General features: G+C 42.7%; 1 protein-coding gene across 50 annotated transcripts in view; it reads left to right on the forward strand.

The window, feature by feature from the left end:
* PPP6R3 (protein phosphatase 6 regulatory subunit 3) overlaps nt 1-19524 on the forward strand; it is a 158277-nt gene that overhangs the window by 67423 nt on the left and 71330 nt on the right. For all 50 annotated transcript variants that reach the window (XM_004051673.5, XM_004051674.5, XM_031016260.3 and 47 more), the window contains one exon: nt 12823-13055. In XM_004051673.5, coding sequence (XP_004051721.2) covers nt 12829-13055 — 227 coding nt within the window. In that variant the 5' untranslated portion in view covers nt 12823-12828. The remainder of the gene's footprint in view (nt 1-12822; nt 13056-19524) is intronic.

A 19524-nucleotide genomic window follows, 5' to 3' on the forward strand; every position in this document is an offset into this window, starting at 1 on the left:
CTTCAGCGGTTTTCTTCCCCCTGGCGTTCTTCCTATCTTGTTTTTCAGTTTTTGTCTGAAAAGGACTTTATATTCATTCATGTTAAATAAATTTTTCTTGATTCGTTGTGTCAAACAGTGTGACTGCTGACTTACCCATTATTAGCTCTTCCTCTTAGCTTTGTGTTTTCTGTGCATTTTGACAAGCCTGTGGCATCCTGTGAATCCATGCCATCACAGCCCCTGGCCACAAGAGCTGAGCTTGTCCAGAGCTCTTCAGGCTGAATGCCCAATTGTCTTGTCTGGGAAGTGATTCTCCACCCTGTGCACAGAGACACATGGTTCCTCTTCGTGAACGTGTCCTGAGAGCCATTGGATTGCAAGGCTGACCTGCCGTTGCTGCCTTCTACAAGCTGAGGCCACACACAGCTGGCTGGGCTGGGGTCATGCTCTTGATGACTGCTTCTTTGACTAGGAAAAGTGCACACTTTGGAGCTAGTCAGACCTGGGTTTATGTCCCATTTCTGCTAGCATGTTTACTAGCTCTGGTCTTCAGTAGTAAGTCATTTGACCTCTCAGAATTTTAGTTTTTTCCATCTGCAAAATGAGAACAAAACCTTGAAGGTATGAAGTATCTTGTATCTAAAAGCATGAAGCCCAGAGTCTGGCAGTATGGTAGGCACCTAATAATTGGTAGCTGCTGTTAAAAATTATGTTTCCACCTTTATATAAAGTTGCAGTGTCCAGACAGTTAATGTGATTGTGGAATAGCTAGGAGAGATTGAAGATTGTTTTTCATAAGGAGCTATAAAGACCATTCTCTGTTGAGCTTTTATTCCTGAGCAGTCTCAGTAGTCTATGAATCTACTTTAACTTTTCTTGCACATTAGGTTGCATACTGTAAAACATTTACAAAAGAAAGAACTTCCTGAAGGTTAACAGTTTATCGCTGCTAGCCTGAAGCTGTTGAGATAGCCCTGAATACTTCAGGGTTATATACAGTCTGATCAAAGTTTGCTAGGGAAGGAAGATTGACGATAATAGCTAAAACTTTAAAAAAATGGGCTTTTGAAAGATTTTTTTGTGACCAAGTTGCCAATCTGTCTTTCATTATAGAATTTGATAGCTCTTTTCTTAATCTGAAGACTGCTTCTTTTTGACCATTTGCCAAAAGCATCTCAGTGTGCTCCTGAATTTCTACTTGATTAGGAAAGGCCATTTTCTTTGGGTACCTTGTCTGTAAGATATTTGAATAATAAATGACCATTGTCACTTACCTCAAGTTGGGTGAGTTATAAATGGCACATAACTGGGTTTCACTTAATACAAACCACACTGACTTGGATTTTCCAAGCTTTGCCTTCACCACATGTTGGTATAGAATTCCCTTTCTAGCCAAGCAGTTTCACCATTTTTCATTTGCCGATGACCACCTCGTATCTCTTCAGTTTTGGAGACTTAGAAACTTTTTGTGTTGTTGCAAATAGCCATGCCAATCATAACCATGTTTCCTACTCTCCTCCAGTTACCTGTTGCTTCCTTTCTGATGTTTGACTCATTTGTTCGCTCTTGGAATCCTGCCCAGTTTCAGAAATTCCAAGAATCTTGGATGCTTCAGATGGGAAACCTTTCTAGGGCCTATGAGAATTTACTGATTTTAGTTTGACTTAAATTTTTTTTTTTTAAATTTTGAGACAGGGTCTTATTCTGTCAGCCAGGCTGGAGTGCAGTGGCGTGATCTCTGCTTCCCAGGCTCAAGTGATCCTCCCACCTCAGCCTCCTGAGTAGCTAGGACTACAGGTGTGCACCACCATGCCCGACTGATTTTTTGTACTTTCTGTGGTGGAGACAAGATCTCCCTTTGTTGCCTAGGCTGATCTTGAACTCCTGGACTAAAGTGATCCACCTACCACTGTCCCCTCCAAAGTGTTGAGATTACAGATGTGAGCCACTGGGCCTGGCCAACGTTGACTTTTATCATACCATCTTACCTGTATTCACACACCCTCACCTCCAGCATGCACACGTGCATCTGGAACCAGCTGGGTGTTGGGTGTTCCTTGCCTCTCCTCGGTTTCCTTCATCTCTTAAGAAGACAACTGGCAAAAACTCGACTACCATTGTGCCATCCTTATTACTTGCCTTTCCCCACACAACCCCTCAGTCTCACTTCAACGAAACTTGTTCTTAGTAGAAATAACCCATGCTTTGCATATACTTGGACTGAAGTTTTTGAAATTGTGGAAAATAGGCACAGAAATTCCTGTACATTCAAGGTTTCATAATGAGAATTTGTAGAGGAACACGTTACTGTAGTTGCTTTAATTTGAACTAGTTGACAAAAGTAAGGCTGGATTTTTTGGTTGGTGGTTGACTTAAATAAAAAAGTGAAGTGAATGATAAGGTTGTACATCTTGTCTTGCTGTTAGCATCTTAGCAGTGTATTTGGAGTTAGTACGGGGTGTATATATAGACATTTGCCTTCTGAGGGTTGTGTATTTCCCAGACAGCTTAGAATTCTAAAGGCAAGTATAAATTTGTATCATTTGACACCAAAGTACAGCTCCAGAATGAAGAAAAAGTGGAAATTAGACTTGGAGGAGGCAGAATGCTGGTGACATTGGAGAAGTAATGGTCATTTAGTGTGAAATCTTGTAGCGGATACCTTGGCTTTGAACGTAGAGGCCATTGCAAGGCATCATCTTCTGCTCTGGTGGGCCTCTCTTCATTAGGCTCACCCCTCTCCAATCTGTCTTTCGCATTGTTGACAGTTAACGCATTCACACTCCAGATCTGCTCTTGCAGACTCCAGTGTCTGTCTTAGCACCGTGGCCAGTCTCTACAGTGCCCCACCTCAGGCGTCTTACCTTCATCCCCTTCTTTCCTGTCCCATATTTAAGTCATATTCACACCTGGCCAGACCCAAAAGAGGTTTGCCCTCTTCCGTCTGTCTTCGCCTTTGTAGGAAATATGAACTCTGTTGAGAGTGTACTAACCACAGCATCAGTGTCATCTGCACGTCACTTCCAATGTCTGCTTCTATTCAGAATTGTTTCTGTATGTTATTAAAATACTTTGTTTAATCTCTGCTGTAGATATTTTAATGCATACTTCCCTCAGTTAAAACTCACTGGATCTGTCTGCTTCTGCAGCAAGCCTGCACAGTGCCGTGCATTCACACACAGCCCTTTGTGATCTGGCCTTGTGTTGCCAACCTAATCCTACCACCTACCCAAAGGCTCCTTCCTGTTGCCCTCAAGGCCTTCTCACTGCTGTGTCTCCTGAAGCTACTGGGTCTTCCTGTCCACTGCTTTCAGGGAGGCGTCGCCTGGCCTGGAATATGTTATGCAGCTCCATTCATCGCCTCCTAAATGCTCCCTGTATTTTGAAGGCTCAACTTAGGCTTGATATATAATGAGGCATTTTTGGCCAGGTTGTCCTCCCTTGAGCTACCTTTCTGTGGAACAAGGTTGAAATGTATGCCTGCCTGTCTCTGTTTTCTCTGTTCTCAATTTTATTGTATTTTTCAAGGCTTTAGGGACCATCTGTCGTATTACTCCTGTATTCCTTAGCATAATTCATATTAATACTTTAATACCTGTTGATTAATATAGCATATTAAATGGATTTGATTCCTTTATTCTCAAAGAAACGCTTGAAATATCAAAGCAGTTTCAAGTTGAAACTGGAAAAGATTCTGGAATACCTGGGTGGTAGAAAGCTGATTGCTTTTGGAAGAAGCAGTTGCAGAGATACAATAAAACTGGGTTTGAGTTTGTATTGCCCTCTTCTCTAAAGAAATACATTGACTCTAGTAGGCACCTGATATTTGATTTAATTTGTGTGTGTAGGGGTGGCTGCACCTTTATGAAATTGACACTTTACTAAGAATGGAGAAACAGCTAGTGCGTGAACTTTCTGTGTTTTGTGGTCTTTTTCCTTAGAAGTTAGTGAGAGCTGCTTTCAAAGACCAGCTGCTTTTACTCCTTTGTGTTCCATGTTTCTGCCCCTTCTTGTGAAAATTTTCCTGGGCATTGAGCTTTGCTGTCAGGGGGAAGAGTTTCTCATTACCTTACAACACTAAGAGATAACTTCCGTGGGAGTGACTCTGCTTTTTCCTCTTAATAGACACTTTCCTCCCTGGCCCCTTCTTAGTGGCATGCAGCTTTCAGCATGCCTGGAAGCAGTCACCAGACCCTACTGGAGCCCACAGTTTCACATTTGGGTCTTGTCAGGCACTGTTCAACTAAGCTTCCTGCATGCGTGAATCCAAGCCTAGAAGGAAGTCCTCAGCCTCCAGGTGTCTGGACACTGCATCAGTAGATGAGCCAGTATGAACAGCCTTGCCTCAGCTTGGTTGTTCAGTACATCCTGTTCCCCAGCCTGCTTATAAACTCGGCCACAGGTTCGGTGTAAACACGTCTGCTGCTTATGGAATAATCAAGGGATGCCGTGAGGTCTGTTTTCTTGAGGTTGAGTGAGAATTCTAGTTTTTTGTCCACACTAATCAAGTATCTTTGTTTCCCAACATTTTCGAGTGGCCTAGGCATTGTTCCTTCTTCTGAAAATATATTTTGAATTAGCTTATAAAATGAAATCAATTCTCAGAGATATGTACCTGTTTGTGTGTGTGTGTGTGTGTGTGTGTGTTTTTCCAGATGGAGTCTCACTCTGTCTCCCAGGCTGGAGTGCAGTGGCACAATCTTGGCTCACTGCAACCTCTGCCGCGCCCAGCCAGCATGCATCTGTTTTTAAATTTGGCTCCTTAAGTCTAAACCAGTGATGACCCACCTGTGCCTCTTGATGCAAGATCTAGCTCTTTGCATTATTTCAAGATGAAGGATTTGAAAACTTTCTTGTTATTGCTATAAATGTTTCTAGGTATTAGAGGCTACAGAACAGTTCTCGTTTTCTTGTGATCTACTTTTTTGAGTTGAAGAATATCTGCCCAAGTTGTTACATTTCAAGAATATACATGATATCTCCTGTATATTTCTATTTTAAAAAAGAGGAAAAACATGGCCTATAACCTCTTCTTACCTACCCCACATTGGCCCTTGTGTGGAAAACATCGTTAGTGATTGTAGCTGTGGAAGGAGATGGGGGCCATTTCAGTGCTGAGAGAGACTGAATCATAATGTCATTAGAGGGGGGCTGTCTAGTACAGCAACCACTGGCCATGTGTAACTCTTGAACATCTGAAATGTAGCTGGTTGAAATTGAGAGGTACTGTGAGCATAAAATACACATCAGATTTGGAAGACTTAGTACCAAAAGAAATAATATAGCCCTGTTGGATATATTCTGTTAGATACTTTTAAATTTAATGTCATTAGTTGTTTTTTACTTTTTTGATGTGGCTACTAGAACATTTAATGTGTGGCTCAAAAGTTTATTTCTTATTTCTGTTAGACGGGTCTGACTTGGATGACAGATAGAGCTTGTGTAGTTCTAGTAGTTTTAATAGTGGTGAGAGAAGGGAGTGCTGAAGGGAGACTTGGGGTGTATAGGAATTAGAACTTGGGCAGCGTGTGCTTGCATGTCTTTGTATAAGATTGTGTGAAATTTGTGTGTCAATTATTTTCTTTGTAGTGTTCTGTTAAATATATAGTATTAAAAGTCAGTAACACATTTTATTGTCTTAAGTCTTTCTTGTGTGTTTTCTTGGGCGGAAGCAGCTGCTTCTCCTATTTTGTTCTGTTTGTGCTCCATATGTTTAGGTAGCGGCAACTTCTACTAGAAATATCTTATGTGTGTTTATTGCCAGTCTGGCATATGAAATCAGATAGTCACTTCGGTGTTGCTATCTTGAGGATTCCAATGGGGCCAGTTATTAAAAGGTATAGACAGAGCTGGTTTGATGGGTGTGTGACCTGTGCAGTCTCGCATGCTCAGAAACACTTGGATTAATGCTCTCCTGTTTGGGTTCTGTCTTGAAAGGCATCATAATCTTTGAATCTTTTTTGGAATCTCTGAACGTTTTGCTCTGGGCCCAGCTAGTCCTGGGTACAGTTATTTCGCAGTTGATAATGTACAGTTTATTGTACTTAGATATAAAGTTGCCAAATTTAAGCATAGTGAGTTCATATGAATAGGAGATTTTGAATTTGAAATTCATTGATGATCTTGTCATCCCCACAGTTGACTGCTCGTTTGTGGGTAGGATCACCAGTAGTTTCTTTCTTCAGGGTTCTAATAGTTTATCTTTTGTCATGTTTATGGTATGGTATGTTCTGCCTCTGTCTTGTTGAATGAAAACCCACTGATATCAACTTTTTCAGAGGTAGTTTCTGAAATAACACAGTACTGTTTGCACTAGTATGCTTTTCCTATGTTTTTCATGGCTGTATAGTTATTTTGAATATATGTATTTAAATTTGTGAAGATGTAGATTAAAACGATCCTCCATTTATGAATTACAAGCTGTCAGCAGTGGTTTAAAAACAGGCATCAGCAGCATCTGGGAACTAGAGATGCAGAATCTCAGGCCTGAGCCCTGTTTTATTGAGTCAGAATCTGAGACTGTGTTTTATTTATTTATTTATTTATTTATTTATTTATTTATTTATTTATTTAAATTTTAGGACAGGGTCTCACTCTTGTTCAGGCTGGTTTGCAGTGGTATGATCATAGCTCACTACAGCCTCAACCTCCCAGGCTCAGGTGATTCTCCCACCTCAGCCTCCCGAGTAGCTGGGACTACAGGTGTGTGCCACCTGTTGCCCAGGCTGGTCTCAAACTCTGGGCTCAAGCGATCTGCCCATTTTGGCCTTCCAAAATGCTGGGATTACAGACGTGAGCCACCATGCCCAGCCAAGACTGCATTTTGACAAGGCCCTAGGCTATTCATTCCTGTGCCTATGAAAGTTTGGGAAGCTTTAAAGCTCACTGATTTCATTGTTGGATATATTCATTGCCTTAGCAGCTTCTGTTTGCCTGAGTGTGTGTATGTTGGTGCCTGTATGTTCTAGCTGCTATTGTGGATCTTTCTTATTGACTCTCTACAACCTGTTTTGCTAAGGATCCTGAGGCTTAGAGATGAAGTAGCTTTCCTGAGGCCTCAGGGCTAGCCAATAGTGGAGCTGGTGTTAGAATCCAGGTCTGTTAAGATTCTTAGTAGTCCTAGAAGAGGTTGAGAGGATTTGTATATTTGATGAAAACAAAGGGTTGTAGGTGGTTCACATAAATTATAATTGGACGCCTATTGAATATACTAGCATTCGACTAGCAGTGCCTTGGCAAATTTTACAGATAGACTGATGTTCTTGTTCTACCTCTTATAAATAATTCAGCCACTTTACCAGTTCCTAGTTCCTGTGTCAGAGACAGGGTGGCACCTTTTTCCAGAGAGTGTCACTGCTTGAATGCCTTGAATTCAAGGTACTTGGCCTCAGATTTTGAAAGGCTTTGATATCATGAAGGTTTTAAAATAATTTTAGAGGGTCATTAAGTAAAGCAGTTGATCTTCGATGAATAGATTTACTCAACAAATGGATCCTTTGATCTTATTTTGTGTATATAAGATGGCAGTTTTCACTTGTCTTACGTTACAGGAAGGTGGGGAACAGCAGACATTGTCATCTGTGGCATCAAGTAACAAATAGACTCCCCAGTGACCTGCTTTCTTAATCTTAGCCCTTTTGGAGGAAACTCCATTTTCAAACTACTTAATCCAACTTACAAAAAACTAGGATTTTGAAGAAAGATTAGAGGGTGGTTTGGCTTTACTAAACCCTTTGCCCCACTGACTGGTTTGTTGGAAGAAATTATCCCTAATTTTAAGCACAGTCATATGCTGCATATATGACAGTGCTCCCATGAGGTTATAATGGGGCTGAAAAATTCCTGTCACCTAATGACTGATGTGAATGATTAGTTTGGGGGGATTCTTTAAGGTGATTTTGCTACTTCAGCTAAACAACATCTTAACATGGTAGTGTCTGTTCAGATACACAAATACTTAGCATTGTCACTACTGCCTCTGTATTTCAGTACACAGTAACATGCTGTGCAGGTTTGTAGCCTAGCAGCAATAGGCTATACCAGATAGCCTAGGTTTGTAGTAGGCTAGACTGTATAGGTTTGTGTAAGTCACTCTATGATGTTTGCACAACGACGAAGTCACCTGACGAATTTCTCAGTCTGTATCCCTGTTGTTATTTGTTGTGTGACTGTGTAGTCTAGGTTGTGAATTTTAAAGGATAGTTATGTTTACTAAAAACAAGTTGTTGAAGTTCTGACTTTTTGGTTTTTCTGTGTAGTTTAGAGTAGTTATATTTTTAAAAGGACTCCGTTTTACCTCAGGGCTCTGGCCAGTTGAACTTTGTAACTGTTATTTCATACCTGGCTTCTTTCTACTTGAAAGAGTACACATAGAAGCGAAGGCCCAGCAGGGGTGACTAATTTACCACTGCCATTTGTTTCCAGTCAGCTTGCTGTTTGGCTAAAAGGTAAAATACATAATTTTTGCATAAGGAATTAGCTGTGGATATATTTTGGTTTTGATTTTGTAGTATGTCCAATACAAAGAAAATTCACCATGAAAATGTATTTCAAGGTGTTCTTATTTGAAAAATGCTATTCTAACTCCGAATAGTGGGGAGCAAAAGGAATTAGCTGGCTGAGTGTGGTGGCTCAAACCTGTAATCCCAGCACTTTGAGAGGCAGAGGTGGTCGATTGCTTGAGTTTGAGACCATCCTGAGCAACATAGTGAGAACCTGTCTCTACAGAAGTACAAAAAAATTAGCCAGGTGTGGTGGCACGGGTCTGTAGTCTCAGCTACTCTGGAGGCTGAGGTGGGAGGATCACCTGAGTCCTGGAGGCAGAGGTTGTAGTGAGCCAGGATCATGCCACTGCACACCAGCCTGGGTGACAGAGCAAGACCTTGTCTCAAAAAAAAAAAAAAAAAAAAAAAAAGGAATTAATCACTTTACAACAGATAATTGCTAAAGAATTCCTTTTCTTGTGTTTAAATCTCAAGTTTAAAATCAGTGTAGTAAACCCACAAAGTGATGGCTGGGGAATTGGAGGACCTCATTCATCAGTTAGGCCACACTGCTGGAGCACACGGGCTCTGCTACAGGAATGTTGCTTCTGGCTCACTGGAACAGCATGGGCAGGAACTTACAGCAGTAGGTGGCTTTCTTCCATGTATTGATTTGGGGACCACGGCACGTTCCATGTTTTGGTTCTACCATCCCTCAGGTTCTTTTGGTCCTCAGCATTTAGCCAGATACAGGTGAAGGACCATGGGAGGTTTGATGGTTCCTGGCACAATGGAGGAAACTCTGTCATGTGGCCACACCTACACGGTGAGTGCCCCAGGAAGGGGAGAATAGAGACGGGTGACTGTCAGCACCTCACTGGGCAGGGCGCAAGGGCTGTGGGGTGGACATTGGGTGGATTCAGGAGACTGCAGAAAGCAAAGTGGGTGTTAATGGGACTTTTATTTCCTGTGGAACAAAGGACACTACACTTTTCTGCAAAAGACCAGGTAGTAAATATTTTAGGCTTTGTGGGCCGCAGATGGCCTCTGTCATATATTCCTTTTTTTTCTTAAAACAACCCTTAAAAAATGTCAAAATCATTCATAACTGGCAGGCTGTGAGCTGGATTTGGTTTGCCAGCACCTTCTTATTTCATCACAACTAATTACCACTCTTCTTTAGAAATCCAGTGTTTAATGAGTTTCCTTTATAATAAGATTGAGATTTGGGAAGTCAGTTTTTACTTGAGGCAAAAAAGTTGTATCTTGATTCATAATTCAGAAGTGTCATTTTATCTAGGTTTTAGGCATAGCTTCTCACCTGATTGGTGAATGTATACTCTGTTTATTATTAGCTAAAAATAAGTGCTTGATGCCAGATTCACTTTTTTTCTGATTTATTTCTTAGTATTTTTCATACTTTGCCTTTAATACTAAGTGTGGGGAAGAGTAGTAAAAATATATTTTAAAAAAAGGTTTTGTGATTTTTAAGAACGTAGAGGTGCATGAGCTGTATTATTCCACCAGAAGCATGGTGGGTGGCACTGGCGTTGTTATTCTGTGCCCTCAGACAGTGAACCACTTCTCTTCCTCTGTGGGAATGAATGGAAACCCAACTTTTTCCCTCTTCCATTGAAGTTATCTTTTGGTATACTTTTGTCTTTTTTTCTACTTGTCAGTTGTATTAGTATGAAATGGCATAATAAAGTTACTTTGTTTACCATTTCCCACTCATCTGAAAATCACAGAAAGCATTTATTTCTAAGGTTTATATCCACTGACCTTTTCCCCAAAGTTATTTTCCTGTTACTCGTATTTCATCTTTCCCCTTATTTCTTTAATATTTGTATTAGAAGTAGCTTGCTCTTGTTTCCTTCACTGGCAAATGTGTTACATTGCCCACTGGGTGGCTTCTGCGGATGCCCCTACCCACCCCTCGTCTGGAGCAGAGAAGTCCTGTTAGCCTAGCAGCATAGTGGCTGCTGTCAGTGCGAGGAGTTGTGCTTCTCTAGCATGGTCTGTGATGTCATCTGGACATAATTATTAGACTAATCCAATAGAGGAACAAGACAGCCGTGCCTCCGACTATGGGCCCCCGCTTTGTGTCATCCCACAGAGCTTTGTGCTGAACATCAGTCCTCCACATCGACTCCTCTTGTAAGATGTTGTGTCCAGGTGGATCATCACAGTGGCTGCCATCCTTAAATATGTCTTGGTCCTGTTGCTGCTAATTGATGTGAGCTTGTCGCCATGTGTCCTTTAAAGCATTTAAAGTTTTTTTTAGAAACAAGACTTTTATAACACCCTTCACATTTTATAATATTCCTATTTAAAACTTGTTCCTTAAGGAGCTTTTGGAAGCTTCTTTAAAACTCTGCTTGGCCGGGCACGGTGACTCATGCCTGTAATCCCAGCACTTGGGGAGGCTGAGGCAGGTGGATCACTTGAGGTTAGGAGTTTAGAACAGCTTGGCCAACATTGTGAAACCCCGTCTCTACTAAAAAAAAAAAAAAAAAAAAAATCAGCCGAGTGTGATGGCATGATGTAATCCTAGCTACTTGGGAGGCTGAGGTAGGGATTACTTGAACCTGGGAGGCAGAGGTTGCAGTGAGTTGAGATCATGCCACTGCCCTCCAGCCTGGGTGACAGAGCAAGACTCTGTCTCGCAAAAAACAAACAAAAAACTCTGCCTATATTTTAAATTATATGCTCATATAAAATGTTCAGTGATCTCACTGCCTAGCCTGTGAAGTGGATCTACTTTTTACAGAGCCTTGAGTAACCATGGTACAGAGTTTGTTTTCCTTCTGTTATTCCAGGATTGATCAGTGTTTATACTAGCAATGTAAATGATTTTGCCCTCTATGATCTCTATTTAAAAAACATTTTTTTTTTTGAGGCAGATGTTCATAAAAGCATAAAATCAGGGTGTATTCCTGTCTGATCTCCTGAAGTGGGTGGGTTTTTTTGGTTTTGTTTTTTCTTTGTTTTTTGTTTTTTTTGTGGAAACAGGGTCCTCACCCTGTTGCCCTGCTGGAGTGTAGGAGCACATTCATGGCTTACAACAGCCTCAGCCTCCTTAGTAGCTGGTACTACAGGAGTGTGCCACAATGCCTGGCTAATTCTTTGAATTTTTTTTTTGTCTTATAGAGATGAGGTCTCACTATGTTGCGTAGGCCGTTCTTGAACTCCTGACCTCAAGTGATGCTCCCGCCTTGTGCCTGCCAAAGTGCCGGGATTACAGGTGTGAGCCACTGTGTGCCCGGCCCAAATACATACTTCTAAAAATGTGTGCTATACATGGATTACCATCCTTTGCAGCCTCCTTCCTTTTACTTAGGCTCTTTTAAATAGCATGTGGATATTCATGCTTTTTTGGAGATAATGATAATGGTACACCTCACTAAGTGGGTAGTGAAGCTCCAGCTTATACGTAGGTTTTCGTTTGGGGGTTACAGAGAGTCAGTATGTATTAACAAACTCTGGTTTAGGAATTCTGCAGTGAGCATATAGACAGATAGGAAAGGTCTTTGAACGGTCTCTACTGAGGTCTTTTCCTGTGATGCTATCCTGTCATGTGTCTCAAAAGTGGCATTTGAGATCATCCCATCATGAATGGCAGCCTTTAGATCATGTAGTGAACCCTCTGTTTTATATTTCCATTTGTAACAAATAAGTACTTTTTTAGCTCTATAATTTGAAGTAACAAACTCTGTTTTCCTTGTTGAGGAAGGATGGGCATGAAGCTGAGGAATGAATATGTATGTGGCGTAGTGATTAGGTTTCATTGTCATGTTTTCCTAGTAAACAGAGGAGAATCAGTTTCTCTAACTCCTCAAGAATTAGTTTTCAGTTTTTAGTAGTATATTAAGAATGGCACAGATTTTACCAGTTTATTGCTTCAGGCTTTTGACTATGAAAGTACTAGTTTGCAGTGATCATTTAGTTCTTCAGTCTTCTGAAGCCTTCTAGATATTTAGGCCTCACTGCTTATCACTTGTTGCTGAAGATATTCTGTTCTTCACCCTTAAGAAAAGGGTGACGTTTCTCCTTTCCCAGCATCACTTCTTAACAAAGTATGGATGAATTACTTTTGCAGGTTAAAATCATCCCAAGTTTTAGCTTTGAGCATTTTCAAGTCAAAATTTTTTATCTATTAAAACATTTTCTTTTCTGAGAAGGAAAAACTCCTGCCAGTAACGCATTAAAAAGTATTTTATAGGTTCAGTGTGAAGCTTATTTAACTTATGTGAGCCAAGTTGGCATTTTAGATTGTAAAACTGAACTGAAATATGAATTATGGAAAATTAATTTGTAAAGTTGAAATTTTATGAAATACTTTCTGCATTTTGTTTAGACCAGCATGTTTTGGAAATTTGATCTTCACTCATCATCCCACATAGACACACTTCTAGAAAGAGAAGATGTAACACTGAAGGAGTTAATGGATGAGGAAGATGTTTTACAGGAATGTAAAGCTCAGAACCGCAAACTTATAGAGTTTCTGTTAAAAGCAGAATGTCTCGAAGATTTAGTCTCATTCATTATAGAAGAACCACCTCAAGACATGGATGAAAAGATCAGATACAAGTAAGACAATTCAATCTTCTCTGTAGAGTGGGACTAAAGTGAAGTGGGGGTAGAATATACAGCTCTTGTTCAAGGATTCTCCAGTGTGACTGTTGCCATTTACAGAAGGGTAAGATAGTCAGTCAAGAATGACCGGCTCGGTGGAGCGCAAAATCCATTCTAGCAGTAAGTCCAGGGAATCACAAGAGTTTAAAAATGAGCGTTCTGAATTTCATTCAAAGGTTTTCTGGAAAGGCAGCGTGCTTTGTAAACAATGATGATAAATTTCTCAAAATAGTAAGATGATTAAAATATTTACTTTGCAAATACGAAGATGGACATGATGTGACTATGCAAAATCGCACAGCAGATCTAAGTCAGAGCTTGGGATTGTGAAGAGCATTGCTTATACAATACATTCTGACCTTTCATTCACTGAAAGTAAAGGAATGGGTACCATGGGTAACTACAGTGGATTTTGTCTGCTAGTTTAGTCTGCTTACAAAGAGAACGACAGTACAGTAAGAATCCTTTATTACCATCACTGTAACACTTTTTCTACAAACCCCTGGAAACTCTCCATAGGTATGTAAAGTATTGGGGTTTCAGTTAATTATTTCTCCATATCCAACTCTATTGAAATATTTGGCTCTTTTCCCCCCAGAAAATAGAGCAACTTCAGAAACAAAAATTGATGCATTACATAAACTTAATGGAACAGGAAGAATTAGGCTTTCAGTAGTGTCTCTCTTGCCATTTGTCCCTCAGTTTACCTTTCTTTTCAGACATCTTTTCCTTTCTTCTTGGGGAGAAATGTGCTGTTAGGGAAATAATACTTGTTAATGCTTTCAAGTTGCTAGTGGCTTAGGTCTTCAGAGATGTCATGTTCTCTGCCAACCATTAACATTGACACTTTGCATTTAGTGAAAGCCTTCACTCAGAGATTAGTGTCTTAATAAAAGAGGAGGAAAGGCTGGGTGCGGTGGCTCATGCCTGTAATCCCAGCACTGTGGGAAGCTGAGGCAGGTGGATCACCTGAGGTCAGTAGTTCGAGACCAACCTGGCCAACATGGTGAAACCCCGAGTCTACTAAAAATACAAAAATTAGCTGGGCCTGGTGGCAGGCGCCTGTAATCCCAGCTACTCGGGAGGCTGAGGCAGGAGAATCACTTGAGCCCGGGAGGCCGTGACAGACCTACTAGTGTGCTGTCATCCCCCAAATGATAGACACTTTGCTACTTGGAATTCCCTTCACAGTGAACTAGCATGTGGATGATGCTACTTGAATTGGGGCTTATCCCTGATGGAGGACTGTGGTATGCATCAGAGAGCACAGATTTTGGATCAGCCTCCTCAGAAGAGTATGACCCTCTTCTCTTCCAATCTCTGAGAGCTTGGGCAGGGAGCTTACCCTTCTTGGGTCTGTTTCCTCATATGCTGAGTGAGGCTAGTAATGTTTTAATCATTGAAGAGTAGGCATGCCTTCTGTGAAGGGCTTACTTTCCACTAAAGAAGTACTGCGCGCGCCCCGCCGTTATAACAGTGTGGCACTTGTATTATATTGCTTCGTCAGTGTTTTTGCCTTTGAGGTTGCAAGAGCAAATGCACCTCCTCTGGACACAGCCTTCTGCACGGTACCATTTTGAAGGAGCACCACTTGAGTTGGATAGGGCAGTACTCTGCCATGCTTCTGGCCTGAGCAGAGTCACCACCTGTGTGTAACATATCTTGGATGATGCCACAGCTAGATTAGCATAGAGGGGTTTTTCAGCTGGGATCTGAAAGTGTTTTAGGGTTATGGTTGACTACAGTCATTTAAGGAAGTTTAGACTGGGATTGTGTAGTTTTGGGATGATGGAGTAATTGCTGTATTGGGGTAAACCAGACTAAAAAGTCCCCCAATAGTTTTTCAGATAAGACCTGTGGAGAAAAATGAAGCATGACGAGACAGGGACTGCTGAAGGTGGTGGGGTGGGCAGAGGAGCTCAGGGAAGGCCTAATTAAGATGGTGCCATCTGGTCAGAGCCATGCAGGAATTAAGGGGGTTGCCAGGTGGGCACTTACAACCAGGAACATCCAGGCAGGGGGAACAGCAAGTGTGGAAGCACTAATGTGCTCATGTGCTTGGTATGCCCCAAGAACATCTGGGCAGCCAGAGAAGGGGCAGCATTGTGAATGAGGGAAAATGGAAGGAGGGAGGGTTGGAGTGAAGATGGAGCACCTCTGGAGACAGGCCATGCAGGGCCTGGTGGGCTCAGCCAGGATGCTTGCTATACTTGGGATGAGATGGGAAGCCACCAGAGGGTTTTGAGCAAATGTGTGCATGTTGGGGAATCTGCCCCGATATTCACGTAGGTTCTTTTCTGTTTTCCCTAAGCGTCAGTCGGCTTGAGAAATAAAGGGACAGAGTTCAAAAGAGAGATTTTAAAGCTGGGCATCCGGGGGAGACATCACATGTCAGTAGGTTCCGTGATGCCCCACAAGCCACAAAAACCAGCAAGTTTTTATTAGAAGTTTTCAAAAGGGGAGGGAGTGTGCGAATAGGTGTGGGTGACAGACATCAAGTACTTAACAGGGTAATAGAATATCACAAGGCAAGTGGAGGCAGGGCGAGATCACAGGACCGGGGCGAAATTAAAATTGCTAATGAAGTTTTGGGCACCATTGTCATTGATAACATCTTATCAGGAGACAGGGTTTTGAGATCAACCCGTCTGACCAAAATTTGTTAGGTGGGAATTTCCTCTTCCTAATAAGCCTGGGAGCGTTATGGGAGACTGGAGTCTATCTCACCTCTGCACTGACCATAAGAGACGACCACACCCAGGGGGGCCAGTTTAGAGACCTACCCCCAGGTGCGCATTCTCTTTCTCAGGGATGTTCCATGCTGAGAAAAAGAATTCAGCGATATTTCTCCCATTTGCTTCTGAAAGAAGAGAAATATGGCTCTGTTCCGCCCGGCTCACCGGCGGTCAGAGTTTAAGGTGATCTCTCTTGTTCCCTGAACATCGCTGTTATCCTGTTCTTTTTTTAAGATGCTCAGATTTCATATTGCTCAAACACACATGCTGTACAATTTGTGCAGTTAAGGCAATTATCACATGGTCCTGAAGCGACATACATCCTCCTCAACTGACAGGATTAAGAGATTAAAGACAGGCATAGGAAAGCACAAGGGTATTGATTGGGGAAGTGATAAGTGTCCATGAAATCTTTACAATTTATGTTTAGAGATTGCAGTAAAGACAGACATAAGAAATCACAAAAGTATTAATTTGGGGAACTAATAAATGTCTATGAAATCTTCACAATCTACGTTCTTCTGCCATGGCTTCAGCTGGTCCCTCTGTTTGGGGTCCCTGACTTCCTGCAACCTGTGCCATAGTCTGACTTTGTTCCTTAGGAGTACTCTGCCTGCTCTGTGGTTAGGGACTGTAGGAGGACAGAAGTGGAAGTACAGTTGGCTGCAGTGATCAGCAGAGAAAAACAAGATCTTAGTGGACCTGATTGTTGAGAAGCGGTCAGATTTCCAGAGGCACTAGATGAAGTTAGAACTGAAGGGGTTTCCTCTAGGTATGGAATGGGAGATAAAGTGTCAAGAGTGACTATGAGGATTTTGGCCTGGGCAGTTGAGAGGATGGAGTGGCTTTATGGCAGTGAAATAAGATTGCAGAGGGAAAGGGCAGGAGTTTGGGTCTGGCCCTGTCACATTTGAAATGCCTGTTAGACATGAGGTGGAGATGAGGCCTAGTGGTAGGTGGACGGAGGACATGTAAAGCCACAAGGCTGAATGAGATCGCCCGCAGAGCTGATGGAGCTAGAAGAAAGCTTCTGAAACTGGAGATGAGTAGTGTGGGCTGGCCTGGGTTCCACTGAGGGATGGAGGAGTGATTGGATGCAAGAGGAGAACCTGGGGTCTGCTACCCTGGAAACCAAGGGAAGTCTGGCTTCAGGAAGGAGGGGGGACAGTGGGTTAGCGGTACTGCTCATAAGAAACCATTCATTTTGTAACATGGAGATCATGGGCCCCATCAGTACAGGTTCTTTGGAGGGGCCCAGGTGAAAGCCTGGAGGCAAGCAGAGACAACTCTTTGAAGTGATTTCTTGTAACAGGAGCAGAGAGGAAGTGGTAGGTTGAGGCAGATTTGGAGTCAGGGGTGGTGTGGGGTTTTGTTTTTTCCTAAATGGAAGTGATGACCTGTGAGAACGTTGCAGCACAGAGGAAACACAGCCAGTGTGAGGGAGCAGGCCGCCGAGTGATGCATTGTGCTGGAGTGGGCAGGGGTGGGGGCATGTGGTCCAGAGCATACATGCAGGAGATGACCTCAGGAGCAAGGGCCACTCCCCTGGAGCGAGGAGGAAGTGCCCAGCTGTAGGTCGGGATGTGGTAGGGCTGGGTTCCCTTCTGATTGCCTTCTCTGTGTTCTCAGGCAGAGGAAGCAAGGTCAGAGCCTATGGAGGAGGAGGGGTCTTGCCGAGGGTGGAGTGGAGGCATCTTTGGGTGCTTGAGAAGCTGCTTGAGAAGCTGCTGTTTTTTTTGTTTTTTTTTTTTTAAGACAGAGTCTTGCTCTGTCATCCAGGCTGGAGTGCAGTGGCGTAGTCACAGCTGGCTGCAACCTCTGCCTCCCAGGTTCAAGTGATTCCTGTGCCTCAGCCTCCTGAATAGCTGAGACTACAGGCGTGTGCCACCGCACCTGGCTAATTTTTGTGTTTTTAGTAGAGATGGGGTTTTGCCACGTTGGCCAGGCTGGTCATGAACTCCTGACCTCAGGTGATCCATCCATCTTGGCCTCCCAAAGTGCTGGGACTGTTGGTGTGCGCCACCGCGCTCAGCCTTGAGAAGCTTCTTGAGTGTTAAGGAGGGAGGGAAGGAGAGTAGCCCCAGCCTGTCTGGAACCAGAACTCTGAGTTTTTTGTGTAATGGCTAACATTATGCATGCTTCTTGAGTTAGGTCATACCACCCAGTCACCTAGAAAAAGTGAACAAATTTTAAAGTTGCTCATCTGGACTTTCTCTGTCAGAGTTTGGAGAAAACACTTATGCATTTGATTCACAGCCAGGAGTCCGCTGCCTTTTACTGATCTTCTGTTTGTCAGCAGTTTCCACATTAAGACAGTTGAGTGAGTGCATCTCCCCAACCCACTCTAGCAGCATTCTGCCATTTTATAGTGAGAATAAAGAGGAATGAAAACAGCTGTCATTTATTAAACACTTATTTACTTTATGCGAGGCCCTCTTCCCAGCCTTTTTTACTCCCCTCCTCCATAAGATAAGGACTATTGTCTTAATCTTACTAACTTGGAAACTGAGGCCCAGAGAGGTTAAGTAACTTGTCCAAGGTTATACAGCATGTAAGTGGTAGAGGCCGGTTTTGAACTTAGCTAGTGTGACTCTAGTAGCTGCACCTGTAACTGCTGCATCAGCCCACTCCTGGGATAATGGGTACTTTAACAGGGGTTATATTCTGGCATCTTGAAGCCCATGCTACGTAAATTGAGGGAGGAGATTTTACTTCCCAAAGACCCATACATCTGCCAGGTCTGTTTTTTTTTTTTTTTCCTTTTCTGTTTTCTTTATACAAAGACTCATTTTGGGACCTTCTCATACTCTTCTGTCTTTAGGCCTCACACCAGAGCCTGTCAAGTGCCGTGGCTTTCTGGTTCGTCACCAGTAGTCTTTTTGTGCCAGGGTCTTGCTGCAGGCAGCACTTGCTTGCCTTGGATGCCCCAGGTGTGTCATATACGTGTCCCTCCCGCCCCAGTCTTCCCTGGTTTCTTTTGTCATGCAGCCACGTTTGGCTATTTTGCCATCTCCCTGTCTTGCTCAGCCTTTGAGCTTGCCACTCCTGATGACTTGTTGGGGCGCTGGGTCCTGGCTGTCCAGCAGGGAGGAGTGTAAAAGCAGAGTAATCCTGGGTCAGCTAGAGTATCGTCTGGATAGGCTCAACATCTCTGTTGTTGCTAGTGAAAACAGACACGAGATTGTCACAGTAGGAGTAAGTGGAGAAAATGGACCTGCTACCTGTTTGCAGAGGGTCAGTGGTCTGGTTGTCAGAGGCAAGCATTTCTAAAGCCATGGGGTCTGTAGAAGAGCCTGTGTGGGTCCATATAGAGCAGGTGTCATGTTCTTAGCCGTGGGCCTTCTACAGGAGAGACAGCATGGTGAAGACTCATGGTGGGCTGACTGTGTCTGTGCTGATATCCAGATACTGGAAGGCTGATGTGGAGAGCGCTAGTTTTGTTTTGTTTTGGTTTTGACACAAGGTCTCACTCTTGCCCAGGCTGGAGTGCAACAGTCATAGCTCTTTGTAGCCTCAAACTTGTGGGCTCAAGTGATCCTCTAATCTCAGCCTCCTAAATAGCTAGGACAACATTTTTTTTGTGTACTGCTTCCTGTCTTGGTAGCCCAGGCTGAAGTCCTGTTCCCCCCTTCATTATAGTAGGATGCTTACTCTCTTAAGATGTAATATAGACTTAGTACCATTTACAA

The sequence above is a fragment of the Gorilla gorilla genome, chromosome 9 (assembly GCF_029281585.2).
Source record: "Gorilla gorilla gorilla isolate KB3781 chromosome 9, NHGRI_mGorGor1-v2.1_pri, whole genome shotgun sequence".
Classification (NCBI taxonomy): Eukaryota; Metazoa; Chordata; class Mammalia; order Primates; family Hominidae; genus Gorilla; species Gorilla gorilla.